The 21,933-nt window shown below is 37.7% G+C and overlaps 1 protein-coding gene across 1 annotated transcript; it reads left to right on the top strand.

Annotated features, from left to right (window-relative positions):
- The first annotated feature begins 4,857 nt into the window (after positions 1-4,857).
- Positions 4,858-21,706, top strand: SAYSD1 (SAYSVFN motif domain containing 1). Its single transcript, XM_051996878.1, has 2 exons — positions 4,858-5,019; positions 21,071-21,706. The coding sequence occupies exons 1-2, from the start codon at positions 4,861-4,863 to the stop codon at positions 21,404-21,406; spliced, it is 495 nt and encodes a 164-aa protein (XP_051852838.1). The 5' UTR covers positions 4,858-4,860; the 3' UTR covers positions 21,407-21,706.
- Positions 21,707-21,933: the final 227 nt, after the last annotated feature.

Here is a 21,933-nt window from a genome sequence, read left to right as displayed (position 1 = left end):
CAGCTGTAATTTCCTCTTAACTCACAAGCATGGATGGAAATACCCAATCTCCTAAATTACATTTACTGAGTTAGTAAAGTTGATAATAACAGGTTCTTTAACACACTTTTCACTTCCTATTAGTTTTGCCATTTATATTTTAATAACATTCAGATTTTTAGGTAACAAACCAAATCTGGGTTCTACAATCTCAGAAAGAACCCATTTCTTATCAGTTCAAGTAGAACAGAACCAATCTGTATCACAACCAACTAAGTTTAAAATTCCCTAAAATCTACCTATATGTACCATTCAAGAATTTTTTAGTTGTTTTCCTAATTCACACAAACCTCTTCTCTTTTGTAAGCCAGGAAAAAGTTAAGTTTCAAGGTGGTAGCAGATGATGATTAAGAAACTCTGAAAGAATTATTACTCTGAATAAATTCCAGCAATTTGACCAGATATTTCTCCAAGCCAGCAACATAGAAGCTGAATTCTTATTTTTCATAAACTTGTTAACTTTTAACACAGAACACAGTGCAAAGCAGATATCCACAGACAGACACACAGATATTCCCTATTCCAGTTTTTACATAAAGATTTAAGTCTGACATACTCAAATAGCCCTGAGAGCATCCTCCTCATACAGAGCAACAATATTTTATCATTTTTCTTTTATCTCTCCTTTTATTTTTAGGGGGTTTTCTCTCAACTCTTAAGCTTTTATTCCCCAAGGGGCTGTCTATTGGTATCACAAGTTTAGACTCTGATTTAATCTGGGAAGGATTCTAGTGATCCCAGGGCTCCCATTTAGTCTAGTTTACTAGGCTCTGCCTCTTTCTGCTGGATCACTCTCTCTAATGATCCCAGAGCCCTATTCAGCACACCTGTGGGTTATAGTGTATATATCTTATATGACTGCTCCACTCACCTGGCCAGGGATTTGGGATAATCAGAGTCTTCCTGTTTCATTTCTGCTTCGCTGAATTTGTCCTTCTCTGGCTGTTTAGCACACCAGGAGAGAAGCCACCTCCAGGACTGGGATGCCAAAGTAGGGTAGGGCATACCCATCCCCAGTTTTGGAGAGAGAGCTCTCCTCCCAGGCGGACTTCAAGATCCTAGAGGTGGCCCCATCTGTGTGGGACAAAGACCACTGACTCAAATTATCAAGGAGATTTCTCAAGGTGAATGTAGAAAGGAATTTTATTACCATCTCACGAGAAAGGACATCTTCCCAACAAGCAGCCAGGCAAAGGAGAGGAGGGTTACAGAAGGAGAAGACCAAATTTTATAGCTCTTAACTTGGAGATCCCCACCCATCAATCCCAGTGACCTGGAGGCAGACTTACAATCTAGACTATTCCAGATAGAAAGAATAAAGAAACAGAAATTAATCAATTCAAAATCATAAAAGCATTCATAACTTTATTTGGTGTAATTCCTGCTGATGTGGCAAAGTCTTACAATAGCACTCAGAGAGGGAGACTTGGAGTTTCTGTTTTTAAGTCAGATAAATTTTGGTAAATGAAATTGAGACCTAGCATTTGAACAAATTTATCCTAGTGACTCTGAGAAATTTTCACCTATTACACTCACTACAAGCACAGAAATGATTGTATAATATATTTTCACATACTTAACATGTATTGGATTACCTGCCAGCTAACGGAAGGGGTGGGGGAAAGGAGGGGAAAATTTAGAACACAAAGTTTTGCAAGAGTCAATGTTGAAAAATTACCCATGCATATGTTTTATAAATAAAAAGTTTTAATAAAAAAAGATTATATAATTTTGAATGTACCATTTCCACTTAATAGTATTAGCCTCTTGTGCCTAACTCATGTCTATTGCATCACCTAGTTGCTCTTTATACCCCTTACTAAGTCAACCAAGCCTGTATTGGGTCACAATTGGACACAGTATAACTTGACTCTGACATAATGATGTCATTTTGATTTTTTTTTGAGAATGAAGGACTAACAACCAACCATTAATAAATCAATAAAGAAAAAAAAGCATTAGTTAAGTAATGTCACTCCTTGCCACTCCTCCTGGGCCTGGGCTAGCTGGTCTTATAGACTTATATATACACTGATGGGGTCAGAAATAGCTTTAGTGATCCCCTGTAATTCACTTCAAGCACATGACAAGTATCATCTGCCTTCCTCACAGATCAGACAGAATTATTTAAGGGGAGCTGGTCCTACTTTCATTCTTCTGTCTTATGGCTCTGATCTCAGAGTTATGAGGTTGGAGATTTCCCACTGGAGATTTGTCAATTCCCATGCAATTACAGAGCTGCTTTCTCTTGGTCTATTAATGATTACTCCCTTTGTTTTGTTGTGGTTGTGGTTGTGGTTGTGGTTGTGGTTGTTATTTTGTTTTGGATTTTTTAAAAACAGTTTAAAAGCAATTGTTAGGAGTGAACGTGACTCAGCCTCATACCTTTACTTCAGATTTCATGCTGGAATAAAATGAGGCACTCCTAGGTCATTCAACAGTTAACACTTTAGACATACCATAAAAAAAGGATACTCAAAAGGACACATTATCTTGAACAGACCAAGTTCCCCTTGTCTCTATGTGGAAATTCATCTGGTCAACAGGGTAGCATATGTGGCCTTGGAATATCCCTAAAGTCTGCAGGGCCCCAATTCACATAATGAGTCAGATAATTTACGTCCAGAGGCTAGCAGAAAGCTGCACCAAAGCAGATACTTTAGTCCTCTGACCAAAAGAGATCTCAGAAACAGCTTTTTTCACTTTAGGAGGGAAACTAGGATAACTCAAATGTGAGGAGAGAGGTAAATCCTGGTACCTAATGGTCTTATCACACCATCTGTTCTAGAATTTCCATTTCCATAAATCAGCCTTGTTCCTCTGCTACAAAAAATGTCTATAACCCTCTTTATGGAAGAGATTGCAATTAGTGCATAAGGCAAATACTAAGAGCAGAAGCTAGCTAGCTAACCAACCAGCCAAATATATAGATTCATAGGTAGGTAGATGATAGATAGATGATTCACACACACACACACACACACACACACACACACACACCCCTACAAAGAGGCTGTTTTTTTCTGGCTTCAGATTAAGACTAGTGGGCCCATCCAAATGATTAGAATTTTTTTTTAATTAAAAATTTTTATTTTTCAAAACATATGTATGGATAATTCTACATTAATCCTTACAAAAACCTTGTGTACCAATTTTCTCTCCTTCCTTCACCCCCTACCCTAGATGGCAAATAGTCCAAAATATGGTAAACATGATAGAAGTGTTAAATCCAATATAATGCATATATATTTATACAATTATCTTGTTGCACAAGAAAAATCAAATCAAACTGGAAAAAGGGAGAAGGAAAATAAAATACAAGCAAACAACAAAAAGTGAAAACACTATGTTGTTCTCTCAGTTCTCACAGTCCTCTTTCTGGATGTAGATGGCTCTCTTCATCACTGAACATTGGAACTGGTCTGAATCATCTCATTGTTGAAGAGAGCTACATCCATGATTAGTTTTTAGAGCAATTAAATATTAAGTATTTACTGTGTATCAAGCACGAAATTAAATTATGGGAATACAATTAAAATTTTTAAAAATAGTCCCTGTCTTCAAGTAGCTTAAATTCAAATGGGAGACTGGGGTGAGGTGTACTTTAAAAAAAAAAATTATAGCTTTCTATATACAAAACATGCATGGGTAATTTTTCAACACTGACTCTTGCAAAACCTTCTGTTCCAACTTTTCCCCTCCTTCCCCCCACCCCCTCCCCTAAATGGCAGGTAGTCTCATACATGTGAAATATGTTAAAGTATATGTTAATTACAATATATGTATGCATATTTATACAGTTATCTTGTTGCTCAGGAAAGATCAGATTTAGAAAGAAGATAAAAATAACTTGAGAAGAAAAAAGCAAAAATGCAAGGAAACAACAGAAAGAGTGGAAATGCTATCTTGTGGTCCATACTCATTTCCCAGTGTTCTTTCTCTGGGTGTAGCTGGTTCTGTTCGTTACAGAACAATTGGAACTGATTTGGATGGTGAGTTGTACTTTTTAAGAATTATTTTCTATTACTTTTGATGTGTGTGGTAAACTAGAAGTTAATATAGGGACTATCACAATTTTGACGTGCTATTATTAAGTTTTGTAATTGGCTGAATGAATTCAGGAAATTAACTATATTTAGCAGCTGCAATCCAAAATCAGCCCAGCTGATAGAAAGACATCATTTTCATCTAGCTCCAGAATGGGATCAGGGCCTGAAATCTCTAGTCTGGATTTAATGGAACAAATTCATTATTAGTCGTGGGACTGAGGACCAGTTAATTTTTTTCTCTTGATCTCCATTTCCTTAGCTGTACAATGAAGGGTTGGGCCACCATGTGCCCTGGGGTCTCTTTCACCTCTGATACTGCATCTTCTGACGGTTCAACAAAGATTTGTTTTAAACTCTACTGTGTTCTCAGGAGAGAAAACTGTTCCTGAAGCTCCCAGACCTAAGTGTCCTATAGCACAATCAGTTCTAGATGAAGTCCGAGGGGATATTTGGTTTGGGCTCTAAAACCTTGAAGAAATGACAGTCTAGTGAGTTTGAGAAGTTTCGAACGTTCTTAGACTGGACAGGCAGAATACAGCTTAAGATGCCACGTGACCTTCAAAAGCCCGATTCAGAATTCCTTCAAGCTTCGGATTCCAGGGACTCCCTTCTGCGCATGCGCGCGGCATCCAACTCGCTGGAAAGTCAGTAAGACGCCGCGGAGAATGGAAAAGGGCGCCCATAGGAGGTAGCGCGCGCGCGCACAAGGCCCAAGCGAGGTCACGAGATCACGAGGCGGCAGCTCGCGCTGGCGTCCATAGGGGTGAGCTCCATGGAGCAACGGTTAGCGGCGTTCCGGGCCTCCCGGAAGCGAGCCGAGCTAGAGGGAGGGCCCAGCAGCTCGGGGAGGAGCGGAAAAGCTCCGGGAGAGAATGTGGCGGCTTCCCCGTCGCCGTCTCAGGCGCAAGGGGGCCCGGGCGGTAGCGCTAAGGTGAGACAGGGGGAAACGGAGAATCACCTCCCGGGACACAGACGCAGGAAGGCCCGCCCTCCTACCCCCCAAACCAGCATAAGCTCTGCCCTCTTTGGGGGAGGGGACCAGACTCCGCCCCGCCTTGTGATTGGTGTAGAAGTCCCCGCCCCTGTCTCGGTGACGCCGCTTCCTTACCTTGCCAGGGAGGAGCTGTTCTGTTCTGTGTTGCCTTGGTGGCTGTAAGGCCAGATCGAGGTCTCTCCCTCTCCTCTCCTCCTCTGGTGCTAGAACTTGCGGCTTTCAACCCCTGGCTGTAATCCAGCATTGGAAATTCCTTTTTGTGTCGGGAGGGCATCCATCCGCCCTTATCTAAAGAAAAACGAGGGAATTGGGACTTCGGGAGAAAGCACCATTGGCGTTTTTCCTCCTCTGGGCTGGGTGTCATGTTTAAGGGTCTTTCTGACCACTTTTAGGGTCCTTTGCTTAATAATGTGCGAATTGTAAACAGCCAGTGGAAAATGATAAAATAGCATCCTTAAAGTCAGTAATGGGGCTATCAGGAGGTTCAGTGGAGAGAGCACTGAGTCTGGAGTCAGGAAAGCCTGAGTTCTTTTAGCTCCTGCCCAACAGTGTGACTTCTTTGTGCCACAATTCCCTCATCTGTAAAATGGGAATAATAATTCCCAGGGTGGTCGTGAGGATCAAATGATAATAATTGTAAAGCATTTAGCACAGTCCCGGGTCCATAAGAAGCACTATATAAATGTTAGCTATTGTTATTCGACTTTGTTTGATCCCTATTTGAGACAAATCCATTTCAGAATGACCAGAGTTGGAAAGGACCTTAAGCAATTTTATCCAGCCTCCTCATTTTGCAGAAGAGAAAACTCAATCTCCAAAAGATTAAATGGTTTGCCTCCATTCCCACAGCTAATAATAATAAGTGGAAGAGCCAAGATTCTAACCAGTCTGTTGATATCAAGGCTACTACTTACAGTATAATCTGCTTTAGAGACATGATTTAGATATTCCAAAACATTTCACTGTTGAGGTGTAGCGAGTGAATACTATGTGCTTCCATGACTTAAGCCAAAGTAGCAGTTTTTGTGTGACTGCATTCAGGGAAGAAAACGGAATGTTTTGAATTAGTATGTCAACATTTTAAATGATAATAATGCATTTATATAGCTCTCTAAAATTGATAATGCAATTTTCTTCACAGCAACCCTATAGTTGTATATCTAGGTATACAAACATATGTATATGTATATGTGTGTATAATATAAGTAGTATAAATATAGGCATCTCCTCCCTTCATCTCTCTCTTCCAAGATAAAAGTCTCCTGAGTGAAAGTAAATGAAATAATACCATCAGTATTGTGGATGGATTTTAAGTCAAACCTTTCCATTTATGTTCTCTATTAGTAATCATTTATTAGACACTTACTGTGTGCCAGGCACTGTGCTGAATGCTGGGGTTACAAATAGAGGCAAAATAAAGTCCCTGCCCCTCAAGGACCTAACAGTCTAATAGATGAGACAACATGCAAACATATACAAATAAATAGGATAAATAGAAAATTAACAGAGGTAATAACAGATAAATAACATGTAATGGAATTAATAGAAGTTGGGAAAGGTTTCCTATAGAGAGTGAGATTTTAGTTGAAACTTAAAAGGAAGTGGAGAAGGTTATTTTTAGCTTCTTTCTAAATCTGATTTTTCTTATGCAGCAAGACAACTGTATAAATATTTATCATATTTAACATATACTTTAACATATTTAACATATATAGGACTACCTACGATCTAGGGGAGGGGATGGAGGGAAGGAGGGGAAAAGTTGGAACAGAAGTTTTTGCAAGAATCAATGTTGAAAAATTACACATGCATATGTTTTGTCAATAAAAAGCTTTAATAATAATAATAATAATAATAATAATAATAAAAGAAAGTTGAGAGAGTGTTCTAAGCATGGGGGACAGCTAGAGAAATTTTCTGGAGCTGAGAGATGGAATTTCTTGTTCATAGAAAATAGCCAGAGGCCCAGTGTCACTCACTGGATATGTGTTCGGGATTAAAGTGTAAGATTGGAAGGGAATGAGGGGACTAGGTTTTGAATGACAAGCAGAGAATTTTTTATTTGATCTTGGAGGTGAAAGGAAGTTTAGTGAAGGGGCTGAGGATGACATGATCAGAATTTCCCTTTAAGAAAATCACTTTAGTGGCTGAATGGAGGATAGATTGGAGAGAGAAGAGTCTTGAGGCAGGTTGACCCTCCAGCAGGTTATTGCTAAGCCCAGGCATGAGATGATGAGGGCCTGTACTAGGGAGGTGGCAGTTTCAGGGGAGAGAAGGAAATTGACATGTTTTCTTTTAACTGATGGCACATGGAATAGGGGAGCAGAGAGAGAAATGATGAGGGGTGGAGAGATGACAGATTATGAGCCTTAGGGACTAGAGAGGATGGGGTTGCCCTCTACAGTAATAGAGAAGGTGAGAGGTGGGAAGTTTTGAGAGAAAGATGAGTTCAGTATTGGACAGGTTGAGTTTAAAATGTCTGCTAGACCTCCAGTTGGAGAATAGCTTTTCTATTCCTTGCTCTTTTCCTTTTTTCTAAACATAGAACTCATTCATATGAACTTCGAGTAGGAGGTGGCAAGGTGGGGTTAGCTAGGTGAGAGAATGTGTTGAGGAAGGCTCATTTTCTTAAGTTCAAATCTGGCCTCAGATGCTTACTAGCTATGTGATTGTGAACAAGTCAGTTGACTTATTGTGCATCAGTTCTTCATCTGTAAAATGAGCTAGAAAAGAAAATAGCAAACTACTCCAGTATCTGCCAGGAAAAACCCAAATGGAGTGACAAAGAGTCAGTCACGATTGAAAATAACAACAGTGAAAGACAATTGGAGAGGTGAGGTTGGAGGTTAGCAAAGAGTTTGAGACAGAAAAGGTCGATTTAAAAACCATCAGCATAAAGATGATAATTAAATCCACTGAAGCTGATGAGATCACCAAATGAAATAATATAGAGGGAGAAGAGAAGGGGGCCCAATACAGAACCTTGAGGGACATCTGTGGTTAGAGGACATGATCTGAATGAGGATCCCAGCAAAGGAGACTTGAGGAGGAGTGCTAATCAATAGCAAACTGAAAAATATGAAAGTATCATATTAAAGCATTATTTAAAAATTTAAGACTAAATGTTCCTCCCCTGCAGGGTCTATTCAGAAGAACTTAAGGTTTGAAGGCTGACTGATTCTCCCCCTCACATTTTAAGTAAGCCCTAAACCATTTTTTAAAAAGCATTTTCCCTTGTCTTTTAACAAGGTTTTCTATAATGTTAGACACACTTAGTATTGTAAAACATCTGATTTTAAGGAAAGATTTTTTTTGTCAAGGAGAACTTGAGGAAGCATTATTCAGTTTTTGGTTGAGTATGATGTTTCAGAGTACTGCTTGTTCTATATGAAATACAGAAAGTAGCAAAAAAAAAAAAAGGTTCAGCAGGGAACAAACAATCCATTTTCCTGTTATGTATTTTTTCTAATTTTCTTTTGTGAAGTTTATTGTCTATTAGAGCTCTTTTTAGCAAATAATTGCTTACAATTTCCTGAGTGATTTTGTTCTTGATCTTGCACAGTCAAAAACCAAACTTTTAATAGTAGAATCAGTTTCTTGGTTGTATGTCTTATTGCCAAAGGATTATAAGATCATTGAGTCAGATATAGAGACCCAACTCTGGAAAAGTCCCCATTATTGAAAACCCTAATACTGAGAGGATGACACTATCGGTCCAAAGAGGATAGAAAATGCTGGCTATCAAACTTTGGTCATTATTAGTGCTGCATTTTCATAAGGGAATCAGTTCTCAATTCCTTTTATTTGCTCTGGTGTGAAAATTCTCATTTAAATCTTTCTCCCCCCCAATTTACAGTCTATCTCTATTTTGCAATTTCCGTAGAACACTGTAACTTGTCATAGATTTCTTTATCCTTCCTTTTGTAATTACTTCTCTTCGGTTAGTTATTGATATGAAGCATTCTACTTTTTTTTTTCAATGTGTCCTAGATTATGTGAAGCAAAATTAGACTTAAAAAAATAAAGTATTATTTCTTCCAGTGACAAGGCTAGCTGTGTAAGTGGGGGAAAAATGGAGCTTTATTCTTTTGTACCCTTAGAAAGCAGAAAACATAGATCTTTTTTTCCCCCTGAGACAATTGGGGTTAAGTGACTTGACCAAGGTCACACAGCTAGGAAGTATTAAGTGTCTGAGGCCAGATTTGAACTCAGATCCTTTTGATTTCAGGGCCAGTGCTCTATCCACTGGTTCAATCTAGCTGCTCTGAACATAGAACTATCTTGAAAATCCTTGGGATAGGAAAGTTATTAAATGTTTCATTGAGATTGAGCATCATCTGCCTTTAAAATGCCATAAAAGGTGACTTAGGGTTTGTTTGTTATTTTAATTTTCTCTTTCTCTTCTTGGAATTATCGTGTACTCATGGATCATCAATAATATTAATTATTATTTATTATTATTTGTTATCTGCCTTCTTTTTTAACAACAAGGGTAATTTTTATTATGTTTTCTATTGGCTGATGATAGTGATGTATTTGATCACAGCTGTTATGTAAGAGAGCTCTATACTAGGTGTGAACATGCTCTCTACTTATGAGAGACTTATGGAAAACAAACAACATAAAAAAGTTAATTAACTCTACAAAGAAGCAAATACATAGTAGAACAAGACCTTCATTAACATGTATAGGAGCTTCCCACAGCTTCCTGTGGTTGATTCCTGATTGACTCCCAACTTGCTGTTTTTGCTATAGCATGTTCTATTTTCTTTAGTCTTCTATTAGAAGACACAGGAAGGGGAAGGCACTGATATACTGATATCTCCCCTGAGGCAGGCAAACCCTTATCACCTGCTTTTTTAATTCCTACTATTCATTTTTCCTCTCTTGAGGCAAAACCCCCTTTTTCTTACTTAGATTCTTCTTATTCTGATACCTCTTCAACTCAGTTTTTTTTTTTCCCTCTTTAGTCTTTTCTCTCTTCCTCCTCGTTCCAAAGTGCTCTTTAGAACACTGCTTCCCTCTTCTTTCTCAACCTCTACCCCACTCCATATTTAGATATCTTCTTTATATCTTTCTATTTTCTTGAACATAATAGAAACTTGTCTATCTCTGGAATATACTTCATACCTGGATGTGACATAAGATAAAATACCTCATTTTCAGCATTGCACCTTTTCTCATGCTCCTTACCTACTGTCCAAGAAAAAGAGATTCCTTGTTCCCTACTCCCATTTCCAGAGTATTTGCCTGCTGCCATTCCTCTTCAACCCCTTTTATTCTGTTTGTTCTACCCACCCTTATCACTTGATCCAAAGCTTTGTTGCAGTAATCCAACTAGGCTATATTCTTTCCTTAAGAAATTCCATATTTGCATCTTTCCTTTTTACTTTAATCTCAGTTGTCATTCCTATTAACTTCATCATATACTGTAATAGCCCATTAAAAACCCTGACGTACTTCATTAATTTTCTCAACTACTATAACCTGAATCTTCACCTCAACAACTCCACTGGAGTGATCATTGTTACCCTCGAACTGTGCACCTCCAGTATTTTGAACTCTTATATTCCCCTGTGTGATCAACATTTTCTGTTCTTCATTTTCCCCTGATCCTCACAACTAAACTTGACTTCTGCAGGCCTTCCTGGTCTCCTATGTCATCATCCCTCAGGCCTCATTTTCTCCCTTCATAGTCTTAATTCTGATGAACCATTTCAGCCATTCAGTTTTCTCCAGTCCTGAATCTTTTGCCCTATTGTTTATAGTCTACTAGTCCTTAACTCCGAATCATCTCTACCTTCTTCACTTCTTTTCCCACTTACTGAACACTGGTAGAAATAATACAATTATGTCGATTATACAGTTATGGTATCTAATTTCAACTGGAACCTAATTTCTGCATAGTAATCCCTTTATTCTTTCCTGATTGACTTTTTTCTTTTTTCAAGATTTTGTTGTTTTCTCTTTGGTCACAAGATACTTCTCAAAAAAAGTCTCACCTTTGTCCTCAAACCCCTCCTCTTGTGCCCCAAATAGTCTATGATTAGGCATAAAGATTGACAGGGTGATCACATTTGACAATGTAGCATTCTGCACTTATAATCCATTCCTCCTCTACTTAGTGTGTTTCATCTTCCATCCTTTGAAATGGATGGTTATTGTATTTAATATGATTTCTTATATCTTTTTTGTACTTTTGGCTTTTATTACTGTATGTTCTGACTCTGCTTTCTTTCAGCATCAGTTCATGTAAATCTGGTTTTTTGTGGTTCTATTTTTCCAAATTGCTTACTTTGTCATTTCTTTATGGTAACATTGGGTTTACCACAGTTTGTTCATTTCTTTCTCAGCTGTTTGCATCATTTTACTATTACAAGTTCTATGAATAGAACTTTTCTTTCAGTCTTTTGCCTCATCTGACTATAACTTATAGTCTCTTTACCGGGTTAGTGACTCTTCTTGCATTATTCCAAATTTTTACCAACTAGTTGGACCAATTTATGGCTTCACCAAAGTATATTAATGGACGTTCTTTTCCTAGTTTTTCTTTTACCACTCATCTGTTTTTTTTAATTTTCTCTGGAAATTCTTGCTGGACTTGGGTTCCTGTCTTGGTTTTCTTAACCACTGCAATAGCTTTTTGTGGTCAAGCCCATCCACCTCTTTTTTGTTGTTTGTTCATTTTTCTAACCTATTTCTTGACTTTGAACTTTTAAAGTTCTCCACTCCTCTCAGACTATAAAGACACTGTTTTAAGCTTCAGGATTTATCATATAACTTTTATCATACATCATGCAAGTTTTCCTTGTTTCAAGAGTGGTGTGAGCCATGAAGAGGTATAGTCATTGCTCTCTTGGTCTTTGATTTGGTGTTTACCCAGGAAGGATGTCTGCATCTTGGCCCTCAGAATGTGACCAGAGCCCCTCTTCCCTTGTAACTGACCTCTCTACCATGGAATTTTGACTCAGAACTGCTCAGGATTGTAAACTCCTATTGCTTTCGTCACAGCCATCTCCAAGGCCCCCCACTGGTATTCCTGCTGTACTCTGGACCTGTGCCCACCCCTGTGTTACATTTTCTCCTGCACAGGCCAGATAAAGATGGTCTTCTGTTGGTTCTGCTGCTCCAAAATTTTATTTGAGGCATTATTTTAAAATTGTTGGAGGGGAATGTTCTATTGGGTCTTGGTTTGTAATCTTGGCTTCCATCACTAGTGACCTCTTATTTGCCATATCTAGTCTTTTCTCACTCTTCTTTTTGGTCTGTCTACTTCATTTGACAACACTGATCACACTCTCTTTCCAAATCCTTTCTCTTCTGTAGATATTTCATGATATTTGTCATTTAGTTTTCCTCCTTCCTGCTTGACTTTGTTCTTCTGTTCTTTTTTTGGTTCATCATCAATGTCACATCCCCTGACTGTGGTTATGCCCTGAGTCTCTGTCCTAGACTCCCTGCTCTCTCCATACTCTGTGTGTGACTTCCTTTGGAGTTTTATTATAATCACCTTACCGTTGGCTTGCAGATCTGAATTTCTAGCTGGCTGGCTTATTTGTTCAGATTTGTGATCTATACACCCTGAGGCCACTGTGGAGGCAGAGCTTGCAGGCTGGACCTTTCCTTGAATTCAGGGCCTGTTTGTTCCTAGAGGACAGGCACAAGAGCCAGGGCTTTTGCCTTGGTCTTGGAACTCTTCCTGGCTCTGGTCTCCAGGCTGCTAAACAAGGTCCAGTCTGGCACCTGGGCTACTTCTAACTCTTTCTACTTAGTCTGGCCTGTCATTCCTCTGAGCTTAAGTAATTCACCAGTTACCTATTGGACATTTCAAACTGGACATCCCAAATATATTTTAAAACCAACTTGTCTAGCATAAAGTATCTTTCCCCTAAAGTCCTGGATTTTCATTGAAGACACTATTGTCTTCCCAGTCTCCAAGGTTTGTACCCTCATTATCTTTGACTTCCCAGTTCCTCTCACCCCACATATCTAGTCAGTTGCATTCATTCTTTCTCTCTACTCACATAGCCATCATCCCAGTCCAGGCCCTTCTCACTTCTTGTCCAGATTATTACAGTGTCTCAGTCCATCTTTCATACAGCTGGTAAAATGATTTTCCTTAAGTGCAGATCTCATTGTGTCACTCATTCATTCAATTTCAGTAGATCACCATTGTCTTTAGGATAAAATAGAACTTTGTTTTTCCAGCTTTATTATATTACTGTCTTCCTTCACAACTCCTCCTCTGATTCTGCAGTCTTATTAGATCTTTTCTCTGCTCATCACAACTGGCACATCATCTCTTGTCCCTGTGCCTTTGTTTCATCTTCCATACCTAGAGTGCCCTTCTGAACTCTTCCTAAAGAACTTCTCTTTCTTTCAGATGCAATTCTAGCACCATCTCCTGCATATAATCTTTCTTGATCCACCCAAATGCTACTTTGTATTTATTTGCATGTATTCTTTGTATACATTTATTCTGTATATACTTAACCTATGTATGTGTCTCTCCGGTTAGAATGTAAGCTTCTTGAAAGTCGAACTGCTTCATTTGTACCTTATTCTCATTACCTAGCACAGTACCTAGCACATAGTAGATACTTATTAATAAAAGCTTGTCAGTCGAATAATTTTGTTCCCTAAAAAGTTTTTGGTCACTTAAAAAATAAATACATATAGCTTGTTCTGTTTCAGTTGTTCTCTCTTTTTAAAAAGTGTCTTTCATTACTTCTCTTACTTGAAAACTCATAAGGATACCTTCTTTGATTTTGTCTTGCTAATTCTTAGAAATTTATTTTTCAGATAAAACCTACTTCATTTCAGTCTTTCACCTTGACAAAATTTTTCATTAAATTAAATCAGGTAAAAACTTTTTCAGACAGTAACAACTAATTGGCTTTTTCTTTCCTGGAATAAGTTCTTTGAGGCCAGTATTTTGAAATGACTTTTTTTCCTGTCTCTTGTCTCATTCACAAGTAAAGCAATAGTATAGCTTTAATCTTAGTAAAAGAACTGTCACTTTCAGATTCCCAACAGATATTCTAAGGCTACTTTTCATACTTAATGCTTCTCTAGAGAGTTTCACATTTTGAACATATTTTAGTATCCTAGATTTAGAGCCAGAAAGGACATTAGAGGACTATGGCAACCTTTTGGTGTCCTCTAATAAAAGGTTCTATCCTTTTAGTCTAGAAACTAAAATTACTTCTTGATTTGGGGATATTAATGGCAATAGTTAAGATATTGTGCAGTGCATCTAGCTTTAGAAATTTGATAAGTAAAAATAGCAATCTCCTGAATGGTCTTTTGTTTTTTCTCAGTTATAGGAATTGCAAATGGCATGTGACAAGATCTGCGTATCAATGCTGTTAGTTGTTTAACAGAAATGATATAGCACAAGTGAGGAATCCAAGCTTATTTCACAACCAAGTAGTTAAGTCCTGTTTCTGAACTTTTAAATTTAGCTCACCATGAATACATAAAAAACATGAACATGATTGTTATACAAGATATATTGAGAATTTAGGTAATGGGTTTTACCATGTATAGAGTGCAAAATATTTAGAAAAACAGACTTAGAAATAATAATAATATTTACTGAAGAGTACCTGCCACAAATGAGAAAATAGTCTGCTATATATTGAGAATTTCACGCATATGACCATGTCCCAGCCTGCCCTCTCATGCAGAATATTAACTAAAGCTTGAAGCAATATATGAGAACAAGCCTACCAATGGCTTTTCATATCTCCTCTCCTCCCCGTCTTCCCCTTGAACCAATTAACTACTTCCTAATGTTGCACATTTATAGCTAAACTAGCAAAACATGAAGGATAGAGAAATTCCATTTTGAGTTTAGCAGAAAAATTGCAAAACAAGGAAATTTCCATTTGACAGAATATGAGTTGTGTTACCTTGTGTTTACCCTCTCTGTACATGTGTATTTTCCTATTAGAATATAAGCTTCTTGAGGGCAAGAATTTTCTTGTTTTGTATTTGGCTTGGTATTTGCAGTCTATTGCAAATGCTTAAATGAATCTGTAATAATCTCATTGACGTGAATATTTTCTTCAATGAAACAGATTGTGTTCTTGTCTGTATCCCTTTAATAAGTTTGCCCCAATACATTGGGGATCTTTTTGCTTCCTCTTAACTTTGTTAGGATGTCACTGGAACATAGAAACTTTCCATTGATAATCCTTTGTTCCTGCCACATGACTTGATTGATCACCTTGAAAAATGATCTGTGCAAAGCAGAATTTTAGGAAGGATAATCTGATTGTAGTTAAAAGTTGAAGACAAAAAGACCAGTTCTTGAAAAAGATAATGAGGGCCTTATGATAGTAATAGAATGGAATTGCACGAATGGGAGAGCCATTGTGAAGAAAGAATTCTGGACTTGATGAATGATTAAATGTGTGAGGAAAGAGAAAGGTTGCTTCTGAAGCTTTGAGTATGGGTTACTGGAAAATGGACAAGTTTGGAGGAAGAGAAGTGGTTTTAGGGGAAGGAAATTGTTTAGTTATAGACATTTGCTTGAGATAAAGGTAGATCATCTCAGTAGTTGTTAATATCTACATTTAGAGATGTATAAACAACTAACTTTTTTATAGTGCTTTTAAGTATAAAGAACACTTCCTCACTTTTGAGAAGTAGGTAGTGAAAGTATTATTGCCTTTTTATAGATGAAGAAACCGAAGATCAGAGACAACTTGTTTAGGGTTGGACAACAAGTAATTGTCAGAACTAGGATTTGAACCCAGGTCTACACCAAGCAGTTGTTATAATGGTTAGAAATCTAGATTTGACGTCGAGAAGAGTTGGGTTCCAATCATCTAGGACAGACATGGCTCTGTTACTTGGGCCAGTTACATAACTTCCCAGTTCCACAGACACCCCTTTAAGACTTAAGCTACAGGACAGTTACTGAGCTGCTAGTGATAAGAGGGAGTTTTCTTACCAGGAGAAAATAATGTTTAATTAACATTGTTACTAATTACATACCAGCTCTACATCTCCGCCTTTCTCCTTCTCCCTACAACCAAAAACAAAACAAAACAAAACAAAACAAAAAATAAAAAAACACAAAACTCTTTCAGCTGTCTTTTTAAAACTTGCCAGTTTCTGTTAAGGAGAGTTCATCATTCCTTTGACTAGGTTTATAACCTTCAATTGGTTTTGACCTCCATTTACTGCCAAATACCTAAACTCTTTTCATTTTCTTAGCGTTTGCTCTTTTTTCAGTCCTTTATCCAACTACAAACCCTCTCATTTGAGTGAAACTTTTCTTACCTAGGTTACCACTTATCTCTTAACTGCTAGATCTAATTACCTTTTTCTCAGTCATCTTCCTTGACTTCTCTGCAACTTTGAATGCTGTTGACCACCTATTTCTCCTGTAAAGTCTCTCTTCTTCTTACTTTATGACATTGCTGTCTTCTGGTTCTCTTCCTCATGCCACTTTAATGGACTATCATCCTTCTTTTCCCCCACTCCCTGCCCCTTAGAGTGAATGTACCCCAGGCTTCCGTTTTAGGCCCTTTAAACTGTCTCTTGGTGATCTCCTTTGCTGCCAGAAGTTCAAGTATCATCTCTAAAGATGAATTTCAAATATTTCCAGTTTCCCCATCAGCTACCAGCTAAACATCTATGGATAAACATCTCATCCAGGATGGTTCATACCCATCTTGTTACACATTTCCAAAATGGACTTGATTATCTTCCTATTCCAAACCTGCTTATTCTATAAATTCTCCTTATTTCCATTGAAGGCACAATCATCCCTTCTGGAAACAAAATTTAAAAAAATCTTGGGGTTATTATCTTAGATTCTAATCTTTCTGGTACACCCCCCCCCAATCCATTTAGTTGTCAAATCTTGTCTTTATTATGTACACATCCCTCAATTGTTTAAAACTTTCTCTCAACTCATGTAGCCATTGCTTGTTTAATTAAATTTCTCACTGTTTCTCTTAGATTATTTCTCCATTAATCTAATCTCTTACATCTCCAATCCATCTTCCAGCCAGTGACCAAAGTAATATCTTTCTCAATCACAGGTCTGACCATTGATCATTGATTATTCATTCACTTTCACTAGCTACTTTGCAACATACTCTGTAATAAAATACAAACTGCTCAGTGTGACTTTTAAAACCTGGCATACTGATGATGATTTAATATTTTATGATTTGTGTCATGTGATAGTAGTTTTTAGAACTCTACATTCTAATCAGCCTATTACCAGATTTCCTAAATTCATCACACAATTTTCCATTGATATGTACTCAAAAACGTCAATCCTTATCTCAAACTCCCCAAATCCCTGTATCCTTCTAAGGAGCAATGTGACCTTCTTCCCTTGTTCTTTTTTCTGCTTTAGTCTACTGCTCCCCTTTGTTAGAGCACTCCTCCTTTTCACTTCACCTTGTAAATTTTTAGTTGGATTTTGACATTTGTGTGAGAGAAAGTGTGGCCTAGACCTAAAGAGCTTTCCTTGAAGTTGGAAGATCTGGGTTCACGTTGTGCCTCTGACACATTAACTTTTTTTGTGTGACCACATTTAACTTTACAGTATCCCTCGCAATTTTCTAAGATTAGAAATGATACACAAATTGCTTGTTTGCATTAGCAACTTCTTTGTACTCTGAACTCATAGGAATGGACCAGATAATACCCCAAACCCTTTTTATTGTGTACATATTGTAAACCCTCCAGGAACGTGTAAAGGATCTTGGAAGCAAAGGCTATTTTTTGTTTTTATATTTCTAGTACTCAAATCAGCACTTAATGTTTTTGTTGAATTGAAATAGAGAGTGAAGGTTTGGGGGAGAAATTGAGGCTGGATTACGATAGCATGTTAAGCTCTTAGAATGGTTAAATTTTTAGAAGGAATGAATGTGGGGAGAAAAGAACAGCGTTTTGCTACCACAAAAAGTAGTTATAAATTTGGGGTGTATACTGAATTTTGTATTTTTTAATATGTGAAAGGAAGATATAGGCTTTTTTCCTGTTTGTTTCTCTGATGGTTCCCATCATAAAGCTAGATCTTTACAATGCTTCAGAAAAATTAATCAAATCTGTTAAGATGATAATCTTCTTAGAAAAATGTTTATTGTTGATAAATTGCTTTTATATTCCATATGGTCTTTAAAATGAGTTGGTGAGGTTATGTACATCTTATATACATCCATGGCATATTATCATTATAGTAACAAATTATCCATCACTGAAGATTTTGTGTATTGAAGATAAATGTATATATCACTCAATTGGGTATCAGCATTGAGAGGCATCTAGGGATGAGGTGAAAGCTATAATTAGGGAGAGTTGGAGAATAATAAGTATGGTTAGGTAGACTTTTTTTCGTATCGGGTTCGTGGGCTAAGTGGTTTTGGCTAGCAATAATTATTAGTGGAAGAAGTCAGCATGACAGAACTAGTAGTGGTCCTGATAGGGAATCTAGTGAGAAGGAACATTATAGTTGTAGCCCAGGTCAGAGTTGTGATAGAGAAGGGTTAGGCTCCAGATGCTAATTAGAAAGCTGTGTGTAGTAGCTTTAATCCATACTCAGGGCTTTTTGGAGTATCATGTTAGTGGGATAAGCATGAAAGTTGCTGTGAGGATTTTTAGCATTGTAGTAGGTTAAAATTTTGGACATAATCATTACTGTGAGTGGTGGAGATTTTGACTAGTAGTGCGAGGCCAATTCCTGCCTCACAAGTTTTTTCAGCTGCAATGAATAGAGTGCTGGGCCTGTAATCTGGAAGATTTGAGTCAAATATGGAGTGGAGTGTAGGAGGTAAGAGTATGAATTGTCTTTTGGACACATTGAGTTTAAGATGTTTATTGGACATCTAATATAAGATATCTTAAAGATATCAGCAGAGAGTTTGAAACAAGAAAGGTGGATTTGAGAATCATAGAAATAGTAATTAAATCCTTTGGAACTGATGAGCTCAAGTGAAAAATATAGGAAAAAAATATAGGAGGAGAAAAGAAAAAGATATAGGACATAACCCTGAAGAAATCTATGTTTGAAGTCTAGAGGGAGGGTCTAGATGAGGATCCAGCAAAGGAGAAAGAGATAATCTGGGAGTGAATGGGTTTCAGAAAACTCTGAGTGATCAGCAATACTAGAGGCTACAGAAAGGCCAAGGAGAATGAGGAATGGGAAATGGCCATTGATTTAGCAACTATGAAATCATTGTTGACTTTGGAGAAAACATTTTTTTGTGGAATGAAAATATAAGAAGCCAGGAGTCATTGAGTAGTGAAAGGGGAGAAAGTTCAGGCACCTTTTGGAAGTGGTCTTTTGGAGGAATCTTAACTACAAGGAGCAGGAAGATATTTAGCCATTGGAAGGCTCAAGATGTGGAAGACATGGTCATGTTTGTGTAGTGTTGTTCAGACATGTCTGACTCTTTATGACCTGTGGTCCATACTGTCCATGATGTTTTCTTGGCAAAGATTCAGTGGATTAAGGCAAACAGAGCTTAAATGACCTGCCTAGGCTCACCCACAGCTAGGAAGTGTCTGAGGCTAGATTTGAACTCAGATCTCCCTGACCAGGCCCAGTGCTCTTTCCTCTAGTGTGTTATGTTTGTAGGCAACAGGAAATGAGCCAGTAGACAAAGAGGGACAGAAAATGAGTGAAAGAGTGGGGTTAACAGGAGGCAGTCTGTGAAAGGAGATGGGATGGAATGGGATCACTTGAAAATGCAGAGATAACGAGTAAAGGTACCTTGTATTTTTGGTAAAGATTTAGTAAAGCCTCTTCCTCACATGGAATGGGGGGGAAAGGAGATAGTGGCAGAAGGCATCTAGATGATGGCAGATGAGGAAGAGTGAAAAGAAGTGTCTCAGTGAGTGCTCTCAGTTTTTTCCATAAAATGTGAGACTATATTCTTTGCGGAGATGATGAGGGGGAGAGAAGCTATGGGAAGTTTGAGGAGAGAAAAAGATTTGAAAGAGCCTTTATAGAGACTGGAATTGTGGGTTGATAAAGAAGCTATAATAGTCCTGCCTACAAGCAATGAGGACTTCGTTGAGTTGTAAATGTAAATTTGCAGTGGACCCATTCAGAACATTGTGTGATTTTCTCCACCATCTTTCAGCAGTATAGGAACAAAGGAGATGCATGATGGGAATGATTCAAAGTTGTGGGTTATCTAGGCATAATCAACACTATAATAAGAGAGCATAGGCATTCTAGAAAGGGCAGTTTCGAATCAAATTGGTTCACTAAGGGATTGAGAAAGGAAGAAGAGAAAGTGACTGGTGCAGGAGAGATAACCTATAGAGAACTAAGGGATGAAGAGATTGAAGGTCCTGTTACAGAAGACACATAGAGCTTGATAAAGGAAGGCAAAGAAAGTGTGAAAAGCCAATAGATTATGATAAGATAAGGGAGTTTCATAAGTCTTGAACATGGAGATAGTACATTTGGGGGATCATAGCAAGATTAAGAAGGTGACTACCGTGTAAGGGATAATTATACAAAGTGTGGTAGAACTAGCATGGAGGAGTAATTCATGGGAAGGGAGTAGGTGTTTGAGGAAGAATCATTATGTATGTTGGAGTATGAAGGTAAGAATTGGGGAGGAGAAGAAAATTTTAATCCAGGTATCAAATTCATTGAGGGAGTGACCCTTGGAAGTCTGCAGATAATAATTTAACAGGATTTTGATCGGATGATAGATGGAAATCCTAGGCACTATATAATTATTAGCTATTATAACGATAATGATAACATATGGTTTTTATTAGATTCTGTCCCACTAAATGCTGATCCATTTTGATTCATCTGAAAAATTTAAGAACTCACAGGTAGCAGACCTAAGCTCTGAACTCTTTGTTGATTATTTTAGAAGCTAGGATGAGGAAATAGAAACTAATGAATCAGAAAACTTTGAAAAGCAGTAATAACTGCCATTTTGGATTTTGTCAGCTTTGTTACTCTTGATTCTTATTTCTGTTTATTTCCTAGGAAACACTTGAGACTCAAGGAAGCCCACTACAGAATCCAACAGCTGTTTCTTCATCACGATGGGACCAATTCTTTCTCCCTAATGTTATATTCTTGAAGGTGGCACTTTGGTTGGTCTTACTGGGACTGTTTGTAGAACTAGAGTTTGGCCTGGTTTATTTTGTTCTTTCCCTGTTTTATTGGATGTATGTCGGCACCCGTGGTCCTGGAGAAAAGAAGAAAGGAGAAAAGAGTGCTTACTCTGTGTTTAACCCTGGCTGTGAACCCATCCAAGGAACCCTGACTGCAGAACAATTTGAGCGAGAATTACAATTTCATCCCCTGGCTGGGAGATAGTCCTTGTTCTCCTGAGTTTTCTGCCACTTCGGTATTCTTGGGCTGTCTAGCTCCTCTGAACCCAGACTGGAATTAATATGGGCAATCTTTTGTCCATGAGTGGTAACTTTGTTCTTGGAATTCCATTTATCCATCCATTCACCTCTTTTTTCCTGTCTGCTGTTATAGTACCAATGTATTTGTTTTCATTTCCATCTTTAAATTTTCTTTTTTTCTGAGAGTCACTAAAATCCAATATCACAATTGATCTGGTGTCATTTCCAAAAATAACATCTTTAATAAAAACTTCTCTTTCTGATATTTATTTAGACCAATTTTAGAGGCATGGGGTGGGGGTTGCATTGTAAAGTATTTAACTAATTTGAAGTAATGATTTATTCCTTCACATGAAATGCTACATATTAAAAATCTTATCTGACAATAAATTCACCTTTTCAGCACTAGGAGAATCATAGACATCTTTTAAATATATATCATCCTCAAAGAAAAGGTGAAAATAGCAGTTTGCTTTTCTATTACTAATAGTA

The sequence above is a fragment of the Antechinus flavipes genome, chromosome 4, assembly GCF_016432865.1.
Source record: "Antechinus flavipes isolate AdamAnt ecotype Samford, QLD, Australia chromosome 4, AdamAnt_v2, whole genome shotgun sequence".
Taxonomy (NCBI): Eukaryota; Metazoa; Chordata; class Mammalia; order Dasyuromorphia; family Dasyuridae; genus Antechinus; species Antechinus flavipes.
This window is presented reverse-complemented; position numbering and strand designations above follow the sequence as displayed.